This window comes from Bufo gargarizans, chromosome 3 (genome assembly GCF_014858855.1).
Source record: "Bufo gargarizans isolate SCDJY-AF-19 chromosome 3, ASM1485885v1, whole genome shotgun sequence".
NCBI lineage: Eukaryota > Metazoa > Chordata > Amphibia > Anura > Bufonidae > Bufo > Bufo gargarizans.
Genome location: NC_058082.1, coordinates 167,974,333 through 168,000,365, shown reverse-complemented (window position 1 = coordinate 168,000,365; position 26,033 = coordinate 167,974,333). Strand labels below are relative to the sequence as shown.

General features: G+C 42.3%; 1 protein-coding gene across 5 annotated transcripts in view; it reads left to right on the top strand.

Annotated features, from left to right (window-relative positions):
• Window positions 1-25,757, top strand: part of LRRC63 (leucine rich repeat containing 63) — a 64,196-nt gene extending 38,439 nt beyond the window's left edge. For all 5 annotated transcript variants that reach the window (XM_044287013.1, XM_044287014.1, XM_044287016.1 and 2 more), the window contains exons 6-12: window positions 1,964-2,008; window positions 4,039-4,187; window positions 5,002-5,100; window positions 8,169-8,305; window positions 12,800-12,883; window positions 23,873-24,112; window positions 25,118-25,757. In XM_044287013.1, coding sequence (XP_044142948.1) covers window positions 1,964-2,008; window positions 4,039-4,187; window positions 5,002-5,100; window positions 8,169-8,305; window positions 12,800-12,883; window positions 23,873-24,112; window positions 25,118-25,301 — 938 coding nt within the window. In that variant the 3' untranslated portion in view covers window positions 25,302-25,757. The remainder of the gene's footprint in view (window positions 1-1,963; window positions 2,009-4,038; window positions 4,188-5,001; window positions 5,101-8,168; window positions 8,306-12,799; window positions 12,884-23,872; window positions 24,113-25,117) is intronic.
• Window positions 25,758-26,033: the final 276 nt, after the last annotated feature.

Genomic DNA, 26,033 nt, shown 5'->3' with positions numbered 1-26,033 from the left:
TTCTTCTAGGGACCAACTGTTCCGTTCCGCAAAATACTGAATGCACATGGACGTCATCTGTATTTTTTTGGGGGATCCGTGTTTTGCGGACTGCAAAATACATATGGCCGTGTGCATGAGCCCTAAGTGTTTGAAACATCTGTAACATCTGGTTCCTATTAAGGGAGTATTCTGTACTCAGAATAAATAGTATAGCTTTCCAAACAATCTTCTGCAATGGGGGACTACTGTTGGAGAGTCAAGGTTCAGGAGGTATCCAAAACACTGACAGCAATGTCAGGAGATCCTTGGGCACTGTGGGGGATAAGCTCTTCTCCGGGGGTCATTCACACAAGTATCTTCGCCAGACACCAAGTTTAAGGTCCAAACATTGCTTTTATTTGGCACCTCAGGAAAACAAACATAATACAAAACAAACACCTGCCCGGCTAGGCTCTAACTAAACATATAGTAGAATCCCTGACTCATCAATAGAGTGCTGTTCAGACACAGTGTCACGTCCAGCTTTCTCAGCCAAGCATATACCAGCCTCCCAGGCTGTAACGCGGTCAGTCCAGGCTATGTCCCAGCCTCGTGGTTTCTCAGCCTAGCCCGGCTGGAACCACACACCCAGAGCCTCACCCGGCCTCTGTTTGTAACCATGCCCCCAACTGACAGTCTGGGATGGGCTTTTACTCCCCAGTAATGATCCCAGGTGATTACACCTGGGGATTCCTCATGCTAGGGAAAATCTGCCCTGGAATGGGAGGGGTGAATTGGCAGCTCCCTCTACCAACCTAGCTCCCAAACCAAGTAAAATCCAGCCCTTAAATACTAAACAAAATAGCTCCAGTAACTGTGCCTTGCTGAAGCCAGCACCACTCTGGAACTTTACTTATCTCACCCAGTTGAGGAACCTGGGTGAGATATACCCCTCTTCCGGGATCCTTATTCACTTTAGCGTTCACATCACCACAGCACTCATGTAGGCACCTTCAGTTATTTAGACTGATGGCCTTTTGTTGTACAGGACTGACTCAATGGTGTTGTCCGTGATGTAAAAAAAAAATTGGGGAAAAAAATAAATACAAAATACTGTCTGTACTTACCTCTTAAATTCCACACGCACTTCAGCACCTATGCTCCAGTAATCCCCGATGATCCTTGTTTACATCTCCAGAGCAATGATGTGCCGTCCCTATGATTGGCTGCAGCGGTTACATGCTGGTACAGCTCCTCATTGCTCCTGGAAAGTAAACAAGGATCGGCAGGGGGACACTGGAGCATTTATGAAGGGTGCAGCGTGCCGGTTGCAGTTTAACTGGTGATTACTATATTGTTTTTATTTAATGTATACGCCTGCCAGTATGTAATTTTGCACTCAGACAACCTCTTGGCACTCTATTAGGGTATGTTTACATGACGGATTTTGAAAATCCACCTACAAAATTCAGCAAGTGTTTTTTTTTTTCAGCACATCTTTTCACATGGTTTTCATGCATTTTTTCTTGTATTCCTTTTTTTCAGCTTGTTATTTATGGCGCGAGTCTGCACCAAAAACAGCACAATTTTTTTTTTTTTTACACTTCCCATTTATTTCACTGGGAGATTCTGTCCCAAGATAAGGAATGCTGCTTCTTTCCCACGTGGATACTCAATGTGGATTGGCCCTTAGATTCACAACAGCAGTTCCCTTGCATAATTCACACATTACATGAGTACTGAAAAAATCCTTGCTTGAAAATTGGAAAAGTGCAGTCCTTAAAGAAAACCCACATATGAAGCCCTTAAAATGCTGTCAAAGGGCTTTGGAGAGAGTTCTAGCTTTACAAACCTGTTACAATCCTGTACAATTCTATGTTGGTGGTTTAGGAACCCCAAATACTGTATGAAGGCAGGATCCCTTTATACAGCACCACGTTTTACTAGAATGTGTTCTTTTATACATGGAAAATTATCCATACTGTGTTTTTGTACTTAACAGAACAGCAGCGTGCAATGGTAAAAGAGGAAGAAGGCAAAAGTATGAGTAAGTATCCTCCCATTATAACTATGAAACACTAGGTAACAGTGGAAAGCTGAGTAAACTCGGTATTAAAGGGGTTTTCTGGGTTCAGAGTTGAATTCGGACACAACCCGATCTGCATTCATTCACCATGATCGAGTGGCGCATGAGAGCTTCTTACGCTCCTTTTTGCCCTGCGCTGAATCCGGTCATGTACCGGGCTCTCCATGGGTAAGCTAGGAGGAGGCTTCCACCTAGCAGTGTTCCCGGTGATGTCATCGGCTCTAATGGGCAGTCTGTAGCGCTGCCTTAGCCTATTTTTACAGGCTAGGGCAGCGCTAAAGACCGCCCATTAGAGCCGATGACATGACCGGGAACACTGCTAGGTGGAAGCCTCTGCCCAGCAGTGTTGAAATGTAAACAAACAGCCCTTGTCCTGTGCGATTCAGCACAGGGCAAGGGAGAGCATCTGAGCGTTCATTCATGGTGCAGATCGGGTTGTGTCCAGGTTCAACTCTGAACCTGGACAACCCCTTTAAATAATGTTGCCATACCTCTTATAATATAACTTATATCTCACTGTTCCTGACATATCTATAACCAGGGAGAGAAGGAGCACCGTATGTGGTCATTCCATTACACAACTGAAGATAGATGGACTAGAATCGTGGTGCTTTCTGTCATCTTAAGGCAATACAGTTCTTAAAGGGGCAGTGAGTTTTGGTAAAACTTTTGATATGTCATAGGGAAAGTTTTAATTGGTGGGGCGTGTGAGTGCTGAGACCCCCCTGATCTCTAGAACAAGGAGAGAGAGAGAGAAGTGCTCACATATCGCTGCAGAGGACAGAATCAAGACAGGCCCATAGACTTCCGTCTTGTCTCCTGCAGCAAAGAGCAAGAGTGTGAGATACGAACGCTTCTCTCTCCTCGTTCTAGCATTTGGTGGGCGTCTCACGGCTCAAAGCTTTTGATTATGTCTCTATGAAAGATCTAAGTTTTACCAAAACTCGATGACCCTTTAAATCGCTATGTATAGTAGTGACTTACATCTTTTAGGTCCCTTTCACAAGAGCGAGTTTTCCGTGCGGGTGTAATGCGTCAGTTGAACGCATAGCACCCGCACTGAATCCTGACCCATTCATTTCAATGGGTCTGTGTACATGAGCGTTGTTTTTTACGCATCAGTTCTGCGTGAAAATTGCAGCATGTTCCATAGTCTGCATTTTTCACTCAGCCCTGGCCCCATAGAAGTGAATGCAAGCAAGTGCGGGTGCGATGTGTTTTTCACTGATGGTTGCTAAGAGATGTTGTTTGTAAACCTTCAGTTTTTTATCACGGGCATGAAAAACGCATCAGAACGCATTGCACCCGCGTGGAAAAAACTGAACAACTAAACGCAATCGCAGACAAAACTGACTGAACTTGCTTGCAAAATGGTGCGAGTTTCACTGAACGCATCCGGACCAAATCCGTCATGCTCGTGTGAAAGGGGCCTTAGTTCATCTGTAGTAACCATCTTCTCAGCAGGTACAACCCTGTAGTACTAAATGTAGTGTGGACCTGTTATAAAAGAAAAAGTTCTTGATAACAGGTATTAATTTAAAAAAGTGTAAAGCCTCATTCACACATCAGTGTTTCACGGACGTGTGCTGTTTGTGTTCTCCACGGACAGTACACGTCCCCATTCATTTTAATGTGCGTATTCACACATCAGTGTTTTAGCGCGGTCCGTGGGTCAGTGATTTTAGCACAGATGCATGCTGTGTTTTGTTGACTGATCCATCACGCCCATTATAGTCTATGGGTCCGTGAAAACCATAGATGCCATCCGTGTTTTTACGAATCATTAAGAAGAGATTTTTTGGAAAATTATTTTTCAGCTGTTCAGTGTCAGTGAAACACGGGCAGCAAAAAACGGACACACGGATCCTTCACGGATAGCTTCACAGATGCATCATTGACCACCTGCTAACGGATTTGAACACGGACGTGTGAACGAGGCCTAACTGGTGGCTCAAGTGGTTTTAGTAATATAACTCTTGTGTTTCTTGTAGGAGAAGATTCCATTAATCAGTTCTTTAGATCCCAGAAGTTGCAGAATTCTCAAACATTATATGATGAGCATAGTAGAATCTTAGCAACTCACTGTGATCTTGCGATGCTGGAGTGCCTTGTAAATGGAGGACATGCTTTAAGTCTAAAGGTAAGACGTCTTATATGCTATGTCTCTGCTGAAGGGGCTGGCCACTCCTCTAATATTGAAGCCCTATCCTTAGAATAGTCCATCTGTTACGGACAATGGTTATGGACCCATTGTGCTAACTAACCGTTTTGACGTAGGGCTAGTCCTGAGAGCGTTATCCTGGTGGTCCCAGGGTTTTCACCCTTTAACCCCAATACAAAGATCTGGTCTTCAGTACAGGGAAGCCACCAGGCCGCTACCTATTGGAATAGTCCTTGTATAGTTGGCAGCTGACACACCCGGTCAGAGACTCCAGTGCAACGTGCTACACATCGGAGGCACAGGCAAAGCACATAGACAGAAGAGAAGGCAGAAAAGTAGGCTGGCAACCACTTGCCCTAAACAAGACAAGGTCAGGCACACAGAATACATGCAAATCCATGGAACAGACCCTGGGGAATGGCAAACGGAACTTAGGTCAGAATTTAGACACAGAGCACGTAGGTAGAATCTAAACAGATCCAAACAGATGTTTTTGCACCAACAGGGGCAGGACACACAACTCTGAATATATAGTAAAGCAAATGAACACATAAGACAAACAGATGCACACAAAGAGCCAGGGAAAGTTAACCCTAGCAGTGCCGAACTGCTGGTGGCAGAGGCCTTTTCCAGACCTCGCTGTGAGATATTTTGAATGCTAGTAACATCATTTAGTCTACAGCCCAAAAAATGTTAAGATTCCTCATATAGAGTGTTTGACAGTACAGCAGTTGCAGAAAAATGCAGTTTTAATAAAACTTTCACCGCCTATAAACACATCTTTCTCTTTTAGGCATACTTTATATCCAAGCTTCCAGATTTGACACCTTTGTATAATTCTTTATTTTACCTCAACCTTTCCTTTAATGAGTTTTGGCAGTTCCCTACAGAGGTAAGCTGAAGTTTTTGATGTGCATGTCTTGTAGTCAGTTCACAATACAAAAACTTGTATGTTTCTCAATAAAATACCATTGACTTGACAGATCTCTTCCACCTCCTTTCGCATCACACTACGTGAACATGTTTGGTATTCGCCATGAAAGCTTCTGATGCAATGAATAAACCGAATTTATCCATCAGCCCCCATGGACCCTACAGAGGCATTTTTGACAATGTGGCCAGTGACCGACATACAAGTGAAACTCGAATAATTTGAATATTGTGCAAAAGTTTATTTCAGTAATGCAACTTAAAAGGTGAAACTAACATATGAGATACATGCAAAGCGAGATCTTTCAAGCCTTTATTTGTTATAATTTGGATGATTTTGGCTTACAGATTATGAAAACCCCAAAGTCACAATCTCAGAAAATTAGCATATTGTGAAAAGGTTCAATATTCTAGGCTCAAAGTGTCACACTCTAGTCAGCTAATTAATCCATACCCCCTGAGCAAAGGGTACCTGCGCCTTTAAATTTTCTCTCAGTCTGGTCCAGTAGGAATCACAATCATGGGAAAGACTGCTGACCTGACAGTTGTGCAGAAAACCCATCATTGACACCCTCCATAAGGAGGGAAAGCCTCAAAAGGTAATTGCAAAAGAAGTTGGATGTTCCCAAAGTGCTGTATCAAAGCACATTAATAGAAAGTTATGTGAAAGGGACAAGAGTGGAAGAAAAAGGTGCACAAGCAGCAGGGACGACCGCAGCCTGGGGAGGATTGTCAGGAAAACGCCATTCAAAAGTGTTGGGGACTTTTACAAGGAGTGGACTGAGGCTGGAGTTAGTGCATCAAGGGCCACCACACACAGACGGATCAATGACCATGGAATTACTGTGCTTGATTGGCCAGCAAACTCGCCTGACCTGGACCCCATAGAGAATCTATAGGGCACTGCCAAGAGAAAGATGGAGACATCAGACAGAACAATGCAGGAGAGCTGAAGGCTGCTAGTGAAGCGTCCTGGTCTTCAATAACACCTCAGCAGTGCCATAGGCTGGTAGCATCCATGCCACGCCGCACTGAGGCAGTAATTGATGCAAAAGGAGCCCAAACTGAGTACATGTGCATGATTATACTTTTCAGAGGTCCGACATTTTTCTATTTAACATAGTTTTTTTAAAATAGATTTTATGTAATATTCTAATTTTCTGAGATTGTGACTTTGGGGTTTCATAAGCTGTAAGCCATAATCATCCAAATTATAACAAATAAAGGCTTGAAATATCTCGCTTTGCATGTAATGAGTCTATCTCATGTGTTAGTTTCACCTTTTAAGTTGCATTACTGAAATAAATTAACTTTTGCACGATATTCTAATTTTTCGAGTTTCACCTGTTTGCCACTGTATGTCTATAGGGTGGCATACATTGGAGATATACAGTGTACATTGGGGAATAGTCCTTTGTGTATAACGCCTGTGTATACAATAAAAGTGATGTGAACATGGTAAAATCAATAGACACATTACTTGCACATTGCAGGATGGCTCTTTATGTTGACATGTATATATGTTCTGAAAAGGGGATGTGAAAACCATCCTAACATATCCCTAAAAAATCAGTTTTGTCCTTTGCAGCCACAGTTTGATTCCATTTCATTGCATTTACTAATCTGGTTAGCGGTGGTAAGTCGATCAAGGCTGTGCTCATTTTATGGAGCTTGGCATTCTAGCGTATCATTTCTGATCCTGTAGTAAAACCGATCATGATGAAAATGCTGAAAACTGATGCACTGTGGCATCAGACCGTGTCCCATAGAACTGAATAGTTTCTATCACCAAATCAGTTATGATCCTTCTCTAAGTCGTGCCACTTTCCATCAGGATGTGACTCGGGGTCTGCTGATTTGCCCAGGACAGTGGTGTCATGGTTCCCCCTTCTCTCACTGCAATCACACCCACTGCAAGTATTGGCAAAGTATTGGGGAGTGAGCAGTGTGGGTGTACCCCTCTAGATAAAGCCTGATTTATCCGTGTTGGGTCCGTTTTTTGCTGTCCGTGTGCCATCCATGTTTCACTGACACTGAACAGCTGAAAAATAATTTTCAAAGCATCTCTTCCTAATGATCTGTGAAACACGGATACAAGACGGATGGCATCTGTGTTGCATCCGTGGTTTTCACGGACCGATAAGACTATAATGGACGTGATGGATTCGTGAACAAAATAGAGCATGCATCCATGCGGAAAACACTGATGTGTGAACACACGCATTAAAATGAATCGGGACGTGTGCTGTCCGTGGAGAACACATACAGCACACATCCGTGGAACACTGACGTGTGAATGAGGTTTAATGCAGCATCTAAGTGTGTGACCCCTGCAGTGAGTGAGTTTTACACTCAAGCAATACTGCCTATTTTTCATTAAAAAAATATTTAATATTTTACAAATAGAAGAAAAAATAGATATTTGATACTGCTGCAATTTTAAGAACAAAAAAGAAAACACATTAAACAGTATCACACAGTTTTGTATAAAAAAAATTCAACAAAAAAGCAATGGCAGAATTGCTGTTTTTTCCCCTTCCACACCCCACCCCCAAAAAATTACTAATTAAATAATATGTACCCCAATTGTGCCAATAATATCTACAACTGGTCTTTGTCAACTAAAAAATTAAAAAGTTATTGAAATGTGTTTATAAAAAAAGAATTGGTTCTGAAAGCCCAAAATAGGCTGGCTCCCAAGGGGTTCAAATTCTAAATTTGGCATTATTTCATAGGCTACATCCACACGCCTCTGCTTAGGATTTTTCACAGTGGAAAACCCACCGCTTATCTGCAGGAATTTCACCCGAGCAAAATCAGCCTCAAAATATGCAGTATAACGTGACATGCTGCAGAGTATGTGAATGTGATTTTTTTTAAAAATCTCGCCGCCTTTACCACTCCTGCTTCCTGCCTATGCTTCGGATTTTCTAAATTTTAGTTCTAATGTGGAAAATCCGCAGCATATTCGCCACGTGTGACCGTACCCTTACTATGTCTAAGGTGGATCATTTGCCTCCATGTTTTTAGGTGTACAATCTTGAACATTTGGAATCACTTAAACTAAGAAACAACCCAATCAAGGAGATCCCATACGGTATCCACAAGCTGAAGAAGCTCCGAACTTTCACTGTATCATTTTGCTCATTGACATCTCTTCCTGCTGGGTATGATTCTCTCAGAATTTTGAAATGGTTATAGTTACTGTATGTATTTAAAAAAAAGAACACATAGCTACACTTAAAGGGGTTGTCCCACAAAAAATATTCTACATCAGCAGCTGGATCTAAACTTTTGTAAGGCTACTTTCACATCTGCGTTTTTCTTTCCAGTATTGAGATCATCCATCAAAGGATCTCAAAACCAGAGGAAAACTCTTCAGTTTTGTCTCCATTCATTGGACAAAACTGAGCGGAATCCACCAGAATGCATTCCGTTCCACTTCGTTGCATTCTTATGACGCACACATAAGTGCTGCAAGCAGCGTTTTTAAGTGCATCATAGGATACGAAGCAAGACAGATCCAGCATGAAACACAAAGTAAGGCCGAATGCACACGGACGTTGTTCACGGCCGTGAGTGGTCGGTGGAACTGCAGCCTGGATTCCTGCTGAGTGCAGGAGCGCACGGCGTCATGGGTTGCTATGACGCTGTGTGCTTCCTGCTGCCGCCACAGTACAGTAATACACTGGTATGATCTATACCAGTGTATTACTGTACTGTGCCGGCAGCAGGAAGCACACGGCGTCATAGCAACCCATGACGCCGTGCGCTCCTGCACTCAGCAGGAATCCAGGCCGCGGTTCCACCGACCACTCACGGCCGTGAACAACGTCCGTGTGCATTCGGCCTAAGTCAGTGGTGCCGGATGCGTTTTTATCAGACACAAAAGAAAACGTCTTGGTCATTTTAGAAATAATACAATGGATGCAGCGGGTTGTATTATCCTAACGGAAGCGTTTTTGCTGATCCATGACGGAGATGTGAAAGTAGCCTAAACTGTCTTGTATTTCATTTAGTAAAGCCACTCAATTATTCAACAAAGTCTGTGTGCATAGTGCTATCTGCTATTTGTTCTCTGCCTTATTTCTCTGTACGTCTCGCTGAGGTGGTCACACATGCTCAGTGCCATCCTTCAACTTCCACCTGCTGTATCTACTGTTAGGGTACTTTAACACTAGCGTTTTTCTTTTCCAGCACTGAGTTCCATCATAGGGGCTCAATACCAGAAAAGAACTGATCAGTTTCATCCCCATGCATTCTGAATGGAGAGAAATCCGTTCAGGATGCATCAGTATGTCACTGAACAGCGTTTTGGATGGAGGAAATACGGCAGCATGCTGCGGTATTCTCTCAGTCCAAAATTCCGGATCAGTTGCCGGCATTAATTTACATTGAAATGTATTAGTGCCGGATCCGGGATTAAAAATACTGGAATGCCGGATCCCTCCTTCCGGTCTGCGCAGTCTAGCAGTGCATTTTAAACAACGAATGGGGAGATCTCTGGGTCCATGTGCGGTACAAGGCTAGTTGTAGCTTTGTTAGAAAGAGATTGTCATGTACTATATGAAGTCTGATTTTCCAAAACACTAAAGATGCATTGGTAAAGCATTGAAGAACTGGAATTTTAGGGACCAAGTGACAAGCAGTAGATCCTACTTCTGGTGGATCAGTTCCACGTCTGAGGAATGCTCCTGGAGCGCTGCAGTTTAGTACCACCAATGAGTACAACAATGGTAGGTAGGGGGAGATTGTTAAAAACCCCACCCAGTGTGTATAACATGTTGACAGTGAATGTAGCCCACAAAAATAGTACACAATGGGACATAATATTAATGTACATGTATTATTGGATAATATCTATTTTCCACAGTCCAGTCACATTATTCTGACTACCAGCTAATATCCAGAGTAATCGCCATGTGCCACACAGACATCAACTAGACGGGCTGGGAGTGACTCGATAAGGTCCTGGTAGGTTGTCACGGGTATCTGGAGCCATGCTGACGGCAGTGCATCCCACAGCTGCTGGAGGGTGCATGGCGGAAGATCCATAGAGCAAACACAATGATCGAGGTGGTCCCACAGATGCTTAATTGGGTTCACATGATCTGCAAAGATGAAGTCATACCCAAATCAGTTGAGAGTGCCTTCCACATGGATGAGTGGGCCCAGGCAATGCCACGAAAACATTCCCCAGACCATAACGCTGCCACTGCCAGCTTGTGTTCTGATCAGTGGTTGCAGGGTGTTTGTTCTCTGTTTCATGTTCCATTCGATAAAGGAGAAAACTCATCAGAGAAGGCAACTCTTTGGCAATCACTGGAGATCCAATTCTGATACTACCGGGAAAATTGAAGCCTTTTCTGCCAATGCAGCTTCATTAGCGGAGGTGCAGGGACCACCCATCTGTTTCAGCACCCCATATGCATCAGGGTTCTCTGTACTGTTGTTTTGGACACACTTCTGGTAGCTCCCTGGTTAATTTTGGTGGTGAGCTGCTCCACTGTAGCGGGTCTGTCCATCCTGACACACCTTCATAGCCAACATTCACTTCTCCCATCAGTGGCCACAGTTTCCACGTTGCTTATTCACAATGGTGCCATTTTTCCTCTTATTATACGGCCATCGCCACTCTAGCAATTTATTTTCATCTTCTTTGTGTGGTGCCAAATCAATTAGAAGTATAAGCGCTCATACAGATTCACATAAACACCAGAACATTGGTATTGTATGCAAAAACTCCTGTTTTTTATTAAAGATACATTCTCTTTTATAGCAGGTATGACAGACAAAAGGGGTGTTACTTAGGCAGAGGTAATTGGCTCCCTGACTAAGATCTGTAACTTTAGTCCTGAGTGTATTGGTACATTTAAATGCTGCAAACTTTCATCCTCCTCCCACAGTGATTTTGGATCAAAGAAAAAGATCATGAGGCTTATATAGCTAATTAGCTGCCCTCTAGTGGTCAAGTTTAAGTAATACCAGATTTACACATTTAATATAAAAACCTCTCTCACACAAATTACTTTCACTACAGCTGCACGAAAACAGTTCCCAAACTGCGCATGTCTTAGAAATACTGACACCCTTGGCCCATAATCCGATAATCATCCCTTTTCAAATTTTTTCCCCTAAAATGAGGAAAATTAGCTTCTACCTCATTTTTTGCTTCTGGATCAACTTGCAGGATAACGGGCTGAACTGGATGGACAGATGTCTATTTTCTATTTTTCTGTTATGTACCCACCATGCCAGCTCACAACACATGACTTCCTCCATGAGCTATGTGCTGCCAACGTTGAAAGTAGGAATTGGACATAATAATGTGACTCAACTGTGTATAATATGTGTATTACTATATATAATATCAAAACATATTTGTTTTGCCTCTACTAGACTTTGGAAGATATCATACCTTTGCCTGAATTTTAAATAACTTTCTATGTTTGCATAAAATAGTTTTCTTTTTATTATACAGCAATCATGTTTATAATGTAGAGGCAGTTGAGTAATGTAAGAATGAATATGCTGTTTATTTGACAACTGGTTACCATTATAAGCCTAAGGCTGGGTTCACACGGGCATGTCTGGATTAGGTCCGGATGCGTCCCGGTGTATTGCGGCAAACCCGCGCGAGTAGGTACGCAATTGCAGTCAGTTTTGACTGCGATTGCGTTCCGATGTTCAGTTTTTATCGTGCGGGTGCAATGTGTTTTGCACGCACGTGATAAAAAACTGACTCTGGTACCCAGACCCAAACTTCTTCACAGAAGTTCAGGTTTGGGTTCGGTGTTGTGTAGATGTTATTATTTTCCCTTATAACATGGTTATAAGGGAAAATAATAGCATTCCGAATACAGAAGTCTTAGTAGGTGGTCAATTGAGGGTTAAAAAAATATATATAATTAACTCACCTTCTCTTGATCGCGTAGTTGCCAGTCTCTTCTTTACTACTTTAATGATGAGCTGCCGGCTAAATGACCTGTGGTGACGTCAGATTAGGGCACAATGTGATTGGAGCATGTGATCTGACGTCACCACAGGTCCTTTAGCCGGCAGCTCATCATTAAAGAAGTAAAGAGGCCGGCAACTACGCGATCAAGAGGAGAAGGTGAGTTAATGATTTTTTTTTTTTTAACCCTCAATTGACCACCTACTAAGCATTCCGTATTCAGAATGCTATTATTTTCCCTTATAACCATGTTATAAGGGAAAATAATACAGTGAATAGACTGTCACCTAGCAACCATGCGTGAAAATCGCACCGTATCCGCACTTGCTTGCGATTTTCACTCAGCCCCATTCACTTCTATGGGGCCTGCGTTGCGTGATAAACGCACAATATAGAGCATGCTGCGATTTTCACGCAACGCATAAGTGATGCGTGAAAATCACATCTCATGTGCACAGCCCCATAGAAATGAATGGGTCCAGATTCAGTGCGGGTGCAATGCAATCACCTCCCGCATTGCACCCGCGCGGAAATCTCGCCCCTGTGAACTCAGCCTAATACAGTGCATAATATGAGCCAAATACAATATGTTTCATAATATTATTGGATTGTTTTAAGCAGAAAACCTAACTTGTCTTGTTCCGCACTACATCAGCGTCCTGTCTCAATGTTTCTTTGACAAGTGATATTTTTGCTTTCTCTATAGGTTGTTTCTATTGCCAAATCTGCAGGTGCTGGATGTGTCCTATAATAACATTACTACGATTCCTAATGACATAGCTAATCTCAGGTAATGAACAATTATTATTGCTGTTTGCATAAAGGGAATTCAAACTTTGCTGGTGATTTACTTCTTATACTGCCAGTGGCATTACATCAATACATGGGCCCTCATTTATTAATGAGTGGGGCCAGAATTATTAATATAAATTATGATCATAGTGAAATGTAGACAAGGCATTGCTGCTTATTTACAGCCTGGTCCTAGTGGTCAGTGGTGTCAACGTCTACCATGCAGTGAATAGAAAACATGACCATACTGATGCTGAATAAATAACACTACAGAAATTCTGAAAAAACGACTATACTGTAAACGAATATTACCAATATGCTGAGACGACCCCCCCTGTGTCCCCAATATACTATGACCTCAACATGTTCCCTCCCTTATTAACTATGACCCACTCCTCTGCCCCCCTTCTATAGACTGTGACGCCCCCAATGTCCCCCACTCCTATATATGAACTTCCTTGTTCCCCATCCTTTAAACTAAGACCACCCCCATGTCCACTCTCCTGTTTTGATGCCTCTGTGCCCCCACTCCTATACACTACGACCTATTGTGCTCCTTGAGTATGAGTAGTGTACTGTGTGGTGCTCTGCTAGCAACTTGCCTGTCACCACTTATATACCCACTCAGTCTCCTCCATTATTTAATTGTCCTGGTGCTCATCCCTTTGTCCTTTTCCTCCAGCACTGCTTCTCCTTACTCTGGTGCCACTCAGATAATGGGTGATGCTTCCAGTCAAGGTCCTCATGGTCCTCTTGCTGCTATCCCACGACCCTGTGTGCCCCACAGGACACTACAGGACCTTGTGCACTGGCGCAGTCTGACTGAGGGGCTTGCTTTAAGTAAATGTATGTTTCCTTTACATGAGCCAGGGGCATATATATATATATCACAGTACAGACCAAAAGTTTGGACACACCTTCTCATTCAAAGAGTTTTCTTTATTTTCAGGACTATGAAAATTGTAGATTCACACTGAAGGCATCAAAACTATGAATTAACACATGTGGAATTATATACATAACAAAAAAGTGTGAAACAACTGAAAATATGTCATATTCTAGGTTCTTCAAAGTAGCCACCTTTTGCTTTGATTACTGCTTTGCACACTCTTGCCATTCTCTTGATGAGCTTCAAGAGGTAGTCACCTGAAATGGTCTTCCAACAGTCTTGAAGGAGTTCCCAGAGATGCTTAGCACTTGTTGGCCCCATTTGCCTTCACTCTGCGGTCCAGCTCACCCCAAACCATCTCGATTGGCTTCAGGCCCGGTGACTGTGGAGGCCAGGTCATCTGGCGCAGCACCCCATCACTCTCCTTCATGGTAAAATAGCCCTTACACAGCCTGGAGGTGTGTTTGGGGTCATTGTCCTGTTGAAAAATAAATGATGGTCCAACTAAACGCAAACCGGATGGAATAGCATGCCGCTGCAAGATGCTGTGGTAGCCATGCTGGTTCAGTATGCCTTCAATTTTGAATAAATCCCCAACAGTGTCACCAGCAAAGCACCCCCACACCATCACACCTCCTCCATGCTTCACGGTGGGAACCAGGCATGTAGAGTCCATCCGTTCACCTTTTCTGTGTCGCACAAAGACACGGTGGTTTGAACCAAAGATCTAAAATTTGGACTCATCAGACCAAAGCACAGATTTCCACTGGTCTAATGTCCATTCCTTGTGTTCTTTAGCCCAAACAAGTCTCTTCTGCTTGTTTCCTGTCCTTAGCAGTGGTTTCCTAGCAGATATTCTACCATGAAGGCCTGATTCACACAGTCTCCTCTTAACAGTTGTTCTAGAGATGTGTCTGCTGCTAGAACTCTGTGTGGCATTGACCTGGTCTCTAATTTGAGCTGCTGTTGACCTGCGATTTCTGAGGCTGGTGACTCGGATGAACTTATCCTCCGCAGCAGAGGTGACTCTTGGTCTTCCTTTCCTGGGGCGGTCCGCATGTGAGCCAGTTTCTTTGTAGCGCTTGATGGTTTTTGTGACTGCACTTGGGACACTTTCAAAGTTTTCCAAATTTTTCAGACTGACTGACCTTCATTTCTTAAAGTAATGATGGCCACTCATTTTCTTTACTTAGCTGCTTTTTTCTAGCCATAATACAAATTCTAATAGTCTATTCAGTAGGACTATCAGCTGTGTATCCACCTGACTTATCCACAACGCAACTGATGGTCCCAACCCCATTTATAAAAGGCAAGAAATCCCACTTATTAAACCTGACAGGGCACACCTGTGAAGTGAAAACCATTTCAGGTGACTACCTCTTGAAGCTCATCAAGAGAATGCCAAGAGTGTGCAAAGCAGTAATCAAAGCAAAAGGTGACTACTTTGAAGAACCTAGAATATGACATATTTTCAGTTGTTTCACACTTTTTTGTTATGTATATAATTCCACATGTGTTAATTCATAGTTTTGATGCCTTCAGTGTGAATCTGCAATTTTCATAGTCATGAAAATAAAGAAAACTCTTTGAATGAGAAGGTGTGTCCAAACTTTTGGTCTGTACTATATATATATATATATATATATATATATATATATATATATATATATATGAAGCAGAGGAACTCAGAAGGGGCCCACCTAGGAGGAGGACTAAAAGACATTACATACAGTGACACTGTAGGAAATGGACGAAGCGACTGCCGAGCCTCGTCTTAGAGCGTGATCTTGACTACCAAAGTGGCCCACTGAGAGGGAGGGGGGGAAAATATGCTTATTAAAATATTACTTTTCATTGAATATGCAGTTAAAATACACCACAAAGATGCATCAACATGACAAACATAGAGGGGGGGGGTCCAAGCCTGGTACCCCAATGCTGGTAGTAAAATAAAGAAAATCTGCTCCACCTGTGAGGGTGCAAGCAGTCTTACCAGACCAAACAGACGACTAAGATCAACACGGAGGAGTTATCCGCTTGAATTGGGTGATGTCGGATAGGAGGACGTAGTGTCTGTAGAGGCGATTTGGAGCTGTGCCCTATAAGAAGGGGAAGGGGACTGTTTGCATTCTGCCCATCTACACAGAGCACCTGCCCGAAAAGGGCGACCCCGATCTTGACTAGCCTGGGGGGGCCCTCACATGACTGGGTTGCACATGACTCAGAAGTTGCTAGGGGAGGGGGCCCGGTAAAAATTTGCTGTGTGGCCCAGTCATTTCTAGTTAGGCTCAGGTCAGTGGCTTATGTCCTCCTACATGAATGCTGCATAGGTACTGGACCCCCAGAACTTAGGGCACAATGTGGTCTTGCCCACATACACTTCCAGGCAGTAGTGAACATGACTGGCCCCAGCTGAATCTCCAGCCTTTAGACTTGTTCAGACATGGATAAATCTCTAGTCACTCACTATGAGGTTATATTTCCTGGCGAATGGCTCAACAGGGCACGCAAAAATTAAGATATATTGTGTAATTGAATATATTCGAGCAAAACATTGATTGTAACTGTAAAAACAGAGAAATGTGCTCTTTAACTACATATAAAGCTCCTTAAGGTGTTGAGACCTGCATCAGTATCGACAGGTAATCTATAAAGAGGACGCGGTGCTCTCACCAGTGCGACAAATTGCTGATCGGCGGGCGTGCCAAGAGTCAGACCCCCACCGATCTGATGTTGATATACCACATCTTAAAGGGATAGGTTATCTTTGCTGCAGTACCCCAAGTCATTACAGACATAACACCTTTCTCTACCACATCTAGCTGAGCTGTGCAGATAACAGGCTGCTTGGAAATTGTGTCAAAGCAAATAGTTCTGTCATTGAGTGGATAAAGAACAGTGTGCGCCTGGGTAATGAAAAGGTAATAGGCAGACAGGAAACAAGTGTGCATAACGTCTACATCATCAGTGATGCAAGTATTATATTAAAGTGACTCTGCCACCCCGGCAGGCCCCATTAAGTACAGTAATACATGTACAGAACACCTGCCACTGACTCAATACTCACCCCCGTTCCACCTGCAAACCAACTGTGGAAAGCAGAGATGACTTCAGGGAGAAAGGATGAACAAATGGACAGATCGGTAGTGTATGGATCCATAATACACCACTCATTGTCTATTATGGGCTCAAACCGTAACTCCATGTGTCTTCAATTTCATACAGGTATACAATTGTTTTTCTCATGGATTTGTACAAAATCCCAGAGAAAAGAAAACCAAAACAAGGGTCGTGTGCATGAGGCCTTCTGGAGAAATTCAGTCACAGAGGCAGTATATGGGGCCACATTAGGTGACTATGGTTATGCAGATTACAGTGATGAGTTTAGGTTGTTCCAAGGCAACTACCTGTATATATTAGACAATACTCAAATAGAGCCAAATGTCTTTAATCTGGCATCCAATAATCCTAACAAAAAGACTGCTAATTATCTGATGCTTGTTTCCGGCGTAGAACTGCAATATAATGTGAAGCCTCTCAAGACCAAATGCAGAATGTGTCTGAGCAGAAGTAACCAATTCGAAAATTCTTCTGATTGTAAATTATAATAGCAGTTTATATTTTACCCCTTTATTAACTTTCTAAAGGGTCTCAACAGTTATGAGGGACTCATTTATGCTTATCAACAACTGGTAATCCACAATATCTCATAATCCAGCAACTATCAGGCCGCATTGCTGCCTTAGGGCTCGTGCACACGACAGTATTTTGCGTTCAGTATACTGGCCGTTTTTTAAGTTCAGTATGCGGTACATATACTGATTCATTTCAATGGTTCAGCAAAAAAAAAAACTGAAGTGTCTCCATGTGCATTCCGTTTCAGTATTTCTGTACTGTGAAAAGATAGAACATGTCCTATTCTTGTCCGCAAATCACGGTGCTTGGCTCTATTCAAGTCAATGGGTCCGTAAAAAAAACTGAACACATACGGAAATGCATCCGTATCTGTTTTTGCTGAACCATCTATTGAAAATGTTATGCCCAGCCCAATGTAATTACTGTATAATGTATATGGCATACGGAAAAAAGGAAAGAAAACGGAAACAAAAAACGGAACAACGGATCTCCAAAAAATGGACCGCAAAACACTGAAAAAGCCAGGTGTGCACGATCCCTTATTCAGGTTTAAAATCACAGATTTGGTTTAGGCCTCATGCACACGACCGTGGTGTGTTTTGCGGTCCGCAAATCACGAATCCGCAAAACACGGATGGCCTTCAATATAAATGCCTATTCTTGTCCTCAAAGCGTGGACAAGAATAGGACAGGTTATTTTTTTTGCGGGGCCACGAAACGGAGCTACGGATGCGGACAGCACACGGAGTGCTGTCCGCATCTTTTGCAGCCCAATTGAAGTGAATAGGTCCGCATGGCGGCTCGGATGCGGACCAAAACAACGGCCGTGTGCATGAGGCCTAATGATGTAGTTTTTTTGAGCCATAGCCAGGAGTCGATTCAGTAAGAATGGGAAATACACTCATTGAGAGAAAAAAATTATGCTCCAAGAAGACAGAATCGAATAAGACTTTCTATTTGTGAATGTAATGATATATGTAAGTGATTACAATATTAGAGCAAAAGGATATGTTTATGAAGAAAACTGTATAATTGAAAGGAGGATCTGCTACCCTGTTGGATCGCCTCTAGCCTGGATACAAGATGAGATACTGTTGGGCATGGAGGTATACAGATTCTGTACGGTATCCTGCAGTACATTTTCCCCAAAATGTTGCATGTAACTGGGCCTGTAGAGCCTGCACAGTCGTAGATTGCTGAAGCTGGTGTCCCAGCTAGTCCCATACATGCTCAATTGCCGATAATTTTGGCAATTGGAAAGGTCAAGGAAGAGACATTCCTGGGAAACCCTTGCAGTGTGTGGCAGAGCATTATCCTACTGGAAAATGCCAGTTGAAGGCCATGAGAGGCAACACGTGACCACAGGATGCCCTGCACATATCATGGAGCTGTTAGGGTCCTTTGTATCACTACTAGGGGGTGATCAACCTTCTTATGTGATGGCTCCTCAGATCATCACACCAACAGATGGGACAGTGTGCCCCCTCCACAGCAAAGGCAGCGCTCACCATGTGGCCTACACTCTACCCAGACTGACATGGGATCCTAAACAGACCAGAATCTGGATTTGTGGGTAAAAACAATACAGTTCCAGCCAGCAAACTGATGCATTCTGAGCGTATCCATTTCCATTCAGAATGCACTAGGGCAAAACTGATCAGTTTTGGACAGCTTGTGAGAGCCCTGAAAGTAACCTTAGTTACAGCTTAGTCCCATTGAAATGAATGGGCCAGGGCTGCAATACCAAGCACTGTACAACAATATATGATGCTATGTGGCCTCTTTACCAAGCACAGCTGAGCTGCAACTAAGTCATGCAATTAATAAACATGACATCACCGCACACCCCTTTAACCCCTTCCAGACCTCCACCATATATGTATGGTGGAAGTCCGGTCTTTAAATCTAAGCACCCGCTCAGCCTGGTTTACACAAGAGACACCCAAAGGCAATGTCCATAGTCAGAGATAATGCCCACTACTGACAATTAACTCCACAGATACCATGGTCAATTGTGACCATGGCATCTGAGCAGTGAAACCACTGGAGCTCTGTTCTCCCGGGGCCGAATGGCTCCCCTGAACTGAAATCGATGGAGTCGTTTGGTTGCTGTGGCGGCCTCAGACCTTCTCTGAGGCATGCCACAGCTTTCTTCCGACGGAGCCTGCTAGTGGAAGGGCTCTATAGGAACATAGGGAATCTAATGGTCTCTAATGGTAATTCATTGCAGTGGATGGGAGAATTGATCCAAGGATCACATGTTTAAGTCCCCTAGGGGGACAGAGGTGGTCTTACCTCATCAAGTTATATTTATTGTGTGTAATGTTTATACAAGTAACGTATTAATGTACTTTCAATGGCAGCAATGGCTCTGGTCCCATCTATCTTCCATTTTCTTTCTTTTTATAGACTGCTCATCTCTAGGCATTACAGACACCGCTGCAATGCAGCTTGCGAACAACAAGAGAAAAAGCAGTCTTTTCTGCTGGCCAGAAATTACTGGAGTGAGCACTAATTAGTTCCCAGCCACCTCTCAGAGCTTGTGCCACAGCCTTGAAGCTGTTCTATACATCTATGGCAGTTGCTGGAAGAGAGAAAAGTAACTTACTATTGGTTGTCACGATCTGTACAAGGTCCACTCCACTGAGGTTGCTAGTGATTCTAATACACTAGCAGCCTCGAGAGCCCACACGTATAGGCAAGGGGTGGGATCCCAGCAACGCTTGCCTGCACCATCATTCACAGCAAGAACATCGCCTCCATTACAGCTCAGGAAGTGCCCCAGGGAGCCATAGATTGAGGACTAAAATGAGGAGGTGAAACAACCACTTAAAAAAAAAAAAAATTAAATTTAAAATCAGCCCCTTTCCCCATATTAGGAATAAACAAAATAAATAAAAATCATACGCATCGCCATATTCCAAAACACCTCTGTAGACCCAGAGAATGAAGGTGTAGGGACTGCTGTAAAATCAAAACCCAGAAAACTTTGCAATATTAAATGGCGCCATTACAAAGTACATCTTGTCCCAGAACAAACAAACCCTCTGGCTTTGTGAACCATATGGCTATGTGAATGAAAAAAAAAATTTAAAGTTGGGCTTCGGGAAGGGAGTAAAAAACACAAATGCCAGTTTTTGGAAAATCCTGTTATGTCAATAGGTGTTGCAGTATAATAAAATTGGATAGATATTGTAGTATGTGTGATTCAAAAACTACTTGCGCATTACTGAAATACCGTACATTATCAGGCATGTGGAAAAAGTGTTTGGAAGCTGAATGTAGATTGCTGGTATTGTTAGTGGTCCGTGATCAACACACATCGTACCTGATTATTTTTGGATATACTTTATGTGAGAAGCAGCAGAAAATAAATTAAATTAACAAAAAAAAAAAAAAAAAAAAAAACACTCTGCCATCTCAAAGAAGACTTTTCTATGTGATTCTAAAAAATAGAAGTTGGACACCAACCATTTGGTTCTTTTTATTAATAAAATAACATACAGGAGATGGAGCAGATTACATCAGGGTGGAAACCACTTGATGTGCTAACTCTATACTTTCCCAAGAAGACAATGTCTCGTCTGCAATGCACATTTTTAGCGTCTGAAAGTTTGCTGCAATATTAAAGGGAACCTGTCACCGGTCAAGAATCATTAGCATACTGAGATAGTTCTTACCCACTCCAATCATAAATTTTTTATTTTTTTTATACACCTCCAAGTACTTCTTTTACAGTCCACTTTTGCTTTTTTCAAGTTATGTAAATTAAATGCTTACCTCATCACTTCCCATTCCTAACCCCACCTCCCGTGATAAGAGTGACAGAATCTAAAGAGCCTACCCTCCTCCCGAACTCACATCCCAAACATGTGCAGAACCCGTCACCTCACTCACTGATAAAAAAAATTATAAAAAAATTATAAAAAAAATCTAGAATATTCGCGATTACGAAGATATAACACTATATTATATATCTTCATGAATTCTCGAAGTGCCTATATTCGCAATAAAAATTTGTGATTAGAATATTCGCGCTCAACACTACTACTGATCATATAATGTATACAGCGCAGCTGCGAGACTTGGAAAAGAAGGGGTGGAGATGAGCAATCGTAGAGGGTGTGTCTTACTCGTTTGTGGGCATGGCTGCACTCCAAGAGTCAGAGAACGCTGGACTCATCACTGAAGCATGGAGGACACAGGACTCATCTAAGGTGCATTTACATATACAACGGGAACATTTATTTTAGGTTTTTCTCTGAACTGATAGTTTGTTCAGAATTGATTTTAATATTATCAATGTATTAAAAAGTATTTATAGAAAAGTGGATAAATAGGCTTAGAAAGTGATGACAGGTTTCCTTTGACATATAAAAGAACCTTGGACGCGAATGCTCGTCCTAACTGACCGATACTTCAGGCACTAGGATGAGCATTCTCGTCCTTGGGTTAACGCACTGCCCCACACCTGCTGCCGCGATCAGCAGCAGGGGCCCGGCTTATACTGACAGCCAGGTCCCTGCTGTATCTGCCAGCATCGGTGAAAACATTGATGCCGAAAGATTTACCCCCTGTATGCCGCGGTCATGAATGAGGGCAATAATTGAGTTTTGTTTGGCTGTTAACCCTTGCTTTGTTACTGGAAAAAGTGGATTAAAATGGAAAATCTGCCCAAAAAGTGAAATTCTGAAATTTCAGCTCCATTTTCCAATAATTCTTGTGGAACACCTAAAGGGTTGACAAAGTTTGTAAAATCAGTTTTTGGAATACCTTGAGGGGTGTAATTTCTAAAATGGGGTCACTTTTTTGGAGTTTCTACTATAGGGGTGCATCAGGGGGTCTTCAAATGTGGCATGGCAGATTATAATTATCCCAGTGAAATCTGCCTTCCAAAAACCATATGGCATTCCTTTCCTTCTAAGCCCTGCCGTGTGGCCATGCAGCAGTTTATGACCACATATGGGGTGTTTCTGTAAACTACAGAATGAGGGCAATAAATATTGTTTTGTTTGGCTGTTCACCCTTGCTTTGTAAGTGGAAAAAAAATTGATTAAAATGACAAATCTGCCCCAAAAAATTCCATTAATTCTTGTGGAACACCTAAAGGGTTAACGCAGTTTGTAAAATTAGTTTTGAAAACCTTGAGGGGTGTGGTTTCTAAAATGGGGTCGTTTTTGGGTGGTTTCTATTAAGTAAGCCTCACAAAGTGACTTCAGACCTGAACTGGTCCTTAAAAAGTGGGTTTTGGAAATTTTCAGAAAAATTTGAAGATTTGCTTCTAAACTTCTAAGCCTTCTAACGTCCCCAACAAATAAAATGGCATTCACAAAATGATCCAAACATGAAGTAGACATATGGGGAATGTAAATAATTATTTTTGGAGTTATTACTTTTATAATAAGTAGAGAAATTGAAATTTGCTAATAAATATAAAAAAAATTTACTTGATTTTACCACTGTCATGAAGTACAATATGTGACGAGAAAACAATCTCAGAATGGTCTGGATACGTAAAAGCTTTTTAAAGTTATTACCACACGTCAGATTTGCTAAAAATGGCCTGGTCCTTAAGGGGTTAAGGCTGCTTTTTACACAGGCAATGTTTGTTTGGATGCTGAGTTTAGCAAGTTAAGCACTCAAGCTTAACAGTGACCTATTCAACTGAATGGGGATCTTCACTTGGACAATTTTCTACATGGACCATCAGTCTGCGCCAAGAAAATCGCTGCATGTTCTGTATTTGTTCTTTTTTTCCAGCGAGACTCATTGGTCTATTGGAAAAATGGTACATTTAAAAACATGTTTGTGTTCACCGTCCAGAACATGTATGAATTTCTATCGCTCATCTAAAAGGGGACTATTCCCTGGACAGTGGTCTTCCTTGAGTGAGTGGACTATAACTTCAATATACTGTATACATTTATGATATTGGCTCATATTTACTACTGTATCGGCGCCAAAAAACGTGGCCCACCTTGGTTTCTACACTTTTCCGACATGCTTGAAAAGGGGACTAAGCTTAGAGGAAAGGGGGGAGCCTCACATTAAAAGGGGTGGATCTAAGATACACCATTTTGCGCCAAAACTGTGCTACAATTTAGGCGTAAGCAATCTGTCTCAAAGTAAGCCGGTTGGTATAGACAAAATTACCATCCAGCCTGAGCCCCTGTGATACACGCCGTGTATAGGATTAGTAAATCTGGACCATTGTTTTTTCAGATCGTTCTGGACTATGCCATTGTGTTAATGCAACGGATCCAGATGTCTGTCTGTCTATTTAGCTGGGACTATTAAAAGGTGTTTGCCAGGAATTTACAGAAATGAGGCTCAAGTGTTTTATACATCTATAGGGTACAATGTATGGCAGAGAGCCCCAATCTAAGCTTGTGCAGCACCACAAAAGTAGAGGTTCATTTAAAATAGTGGAACGTGCAAATGAAATAATCTGTGTGGTTCTAGGGCACTGGAGTTCCTGAATGTGGAAGGAAATAGCTTGCCTGCCTTACCCTGTGGAGCACTGAAGCTGAAGTTAAAACACCTTCGTGTGGGGAATAATCGGATGCACCCTCTGTTCTGGAGAGAAACCACCCACATTCAGCCACAACGTCTGCTGGACTTAGCAGCCATGTCCTTTGTCAAAAAGAACACGTTTCCTTATTCTGCAGCTATTCCTAATGAAGTGAAACACATACTACAGAAGTAAGTCCATGTTCGGAGTCTCTGAATACAATTCCAAATTAGGCTACAAATTGCATTAACAATACTTTATGGGTAGGGCCACTGTACATAGGTCTATTATCAGACACCAATGAATGTAATTTCCACATATAACAAGATAGTACTGTAAAATAGAAACAGAAAGTTACAATACAGACCGTGAACAGAGAGAAAATGAAATAATCAAGTAAAATATTAAATCCCCAGAGAAGGTCTATGAGCAGCTAGAAGCAGGTTCATACAGTGCAGTATTTAATGTATGTATTTTAACCAAAACAAGAAGTGGAAACACAAATGACGGGAGACATAAATCAGGCCATGTACAACATCTGCCACCAGGGGACAGTTGGTAGGCCTCTATACACATTAGATCCGCCAGTCTTGTTGAAATGCATAAATCTAGGCAAGGCTACACAAGTTGTGGATGACCTTGTGACCATCACAGAAAGCCAAACCCATAGTAAAACAATGAGCGTGATGCAGTGTTGCCGTTTTCTGAGTAACCAATTTTGTGATGTAGCCGCAGCCTTCATTTAAGGGTGCATTCACACGACCGTAAATGTTTTGCGGTCCGCAAATTGCGGATCCGCAAAACACGGACATCGGACATTTGCTTTCCGCAATTTGCGGACCGCACATGGCCAGCGCTATAAAGAGAATGCCTAAGCTTGTCCGCTGTTGCGGACAAGAATAGGACATGCTCCATCTTTTTTGCGGGGCCACAGAACGGAACAACTTATGCGGACAGCACACCGTGTGCTGTCCGCATCTTTTGCGGCCCCATTGAAATGAATAGGTGCGGATCCATTTATACGGTCGTGTGACTGCACCCTTATATATAGAGGCAGTATTTCCTTTAGATTTTTTTTAGCTTTTAGGATCCCCTTTGATGCCGTTTTTGAGGGCACTGTCCTGTGTGCAGCTGACCTTAGTGTATGTTAGCTCTTATGATATGTACGTTTTAATGATACTTCTTTTTCTATCCAGCTTGACAGTCTGCGACTGTTGTCCAGGAGTTTTATCAGGGGAAGGACTTCGCTTTATCAGACCCTGCGAGAAAATTTTTGGGATCCGCAAGCTGCCGTTTATGTTTCACGCCTGCTCACCCTCTTGTTACAGAAGTTTTATGAGTCAAACAGAGTCACTTACTCATCAGCTCTATGACAGTTAGCGCACACTCTTTGTAGCTGAAATTGCAGATGCACAACGATAATTATGGTGTCATTTTATAAAGCCAGTAAAGCAATACAAATCAATGATCTGCTTACTTCACTCATCTACTACAGTTCTAGCAGTCGGGAAATGAAACGTACGCAGCTGGGATCCTGACATCAGCAGAATACATGTCTTATGTGCATGGAGAGAGCAGAATACAGGCAGCCATAAGTGGCATCTGAATACAGTCTCTATAGACAAGACAATAAAGACAGAAATGATTCATTAAAGTGATCCTAAACATGTTCAACTCAACTGCATCATAATATCTCATAAAAATGACATGACCGACTTTACATAGAGTTGGTCACTGGAAATTAAAAATCTATAAATAAGTAAATTTGAAACACATTTTTTTTTTTTTTTTTTTTTGCTCCATTAAACCATGATCCAACACATTCACTTAAAGGGCTTCTGTCACCCCCCAAAAGTCTTTTTTTTTTAAGGCTAATTAAAATCCTTATACTGCGATTTTTCAATATATTGGGCTCTTACCCTTTTCTGTTGGCTAGTTTATTTAAAAACGGCACTTTTATAATATGTAAATTACTTCTCTACCAGCAAGTAGGGCGTCTACTTGCTGGTAGCCGCCGCATCCTCCTTTCAAAAAACCGCCCCCTCCTCCTGCTGTTTGACAGTCCAGCGAGTGCTCTCCTCCTCCGGCTGGCCCTGTCTGCAATTCAAATCC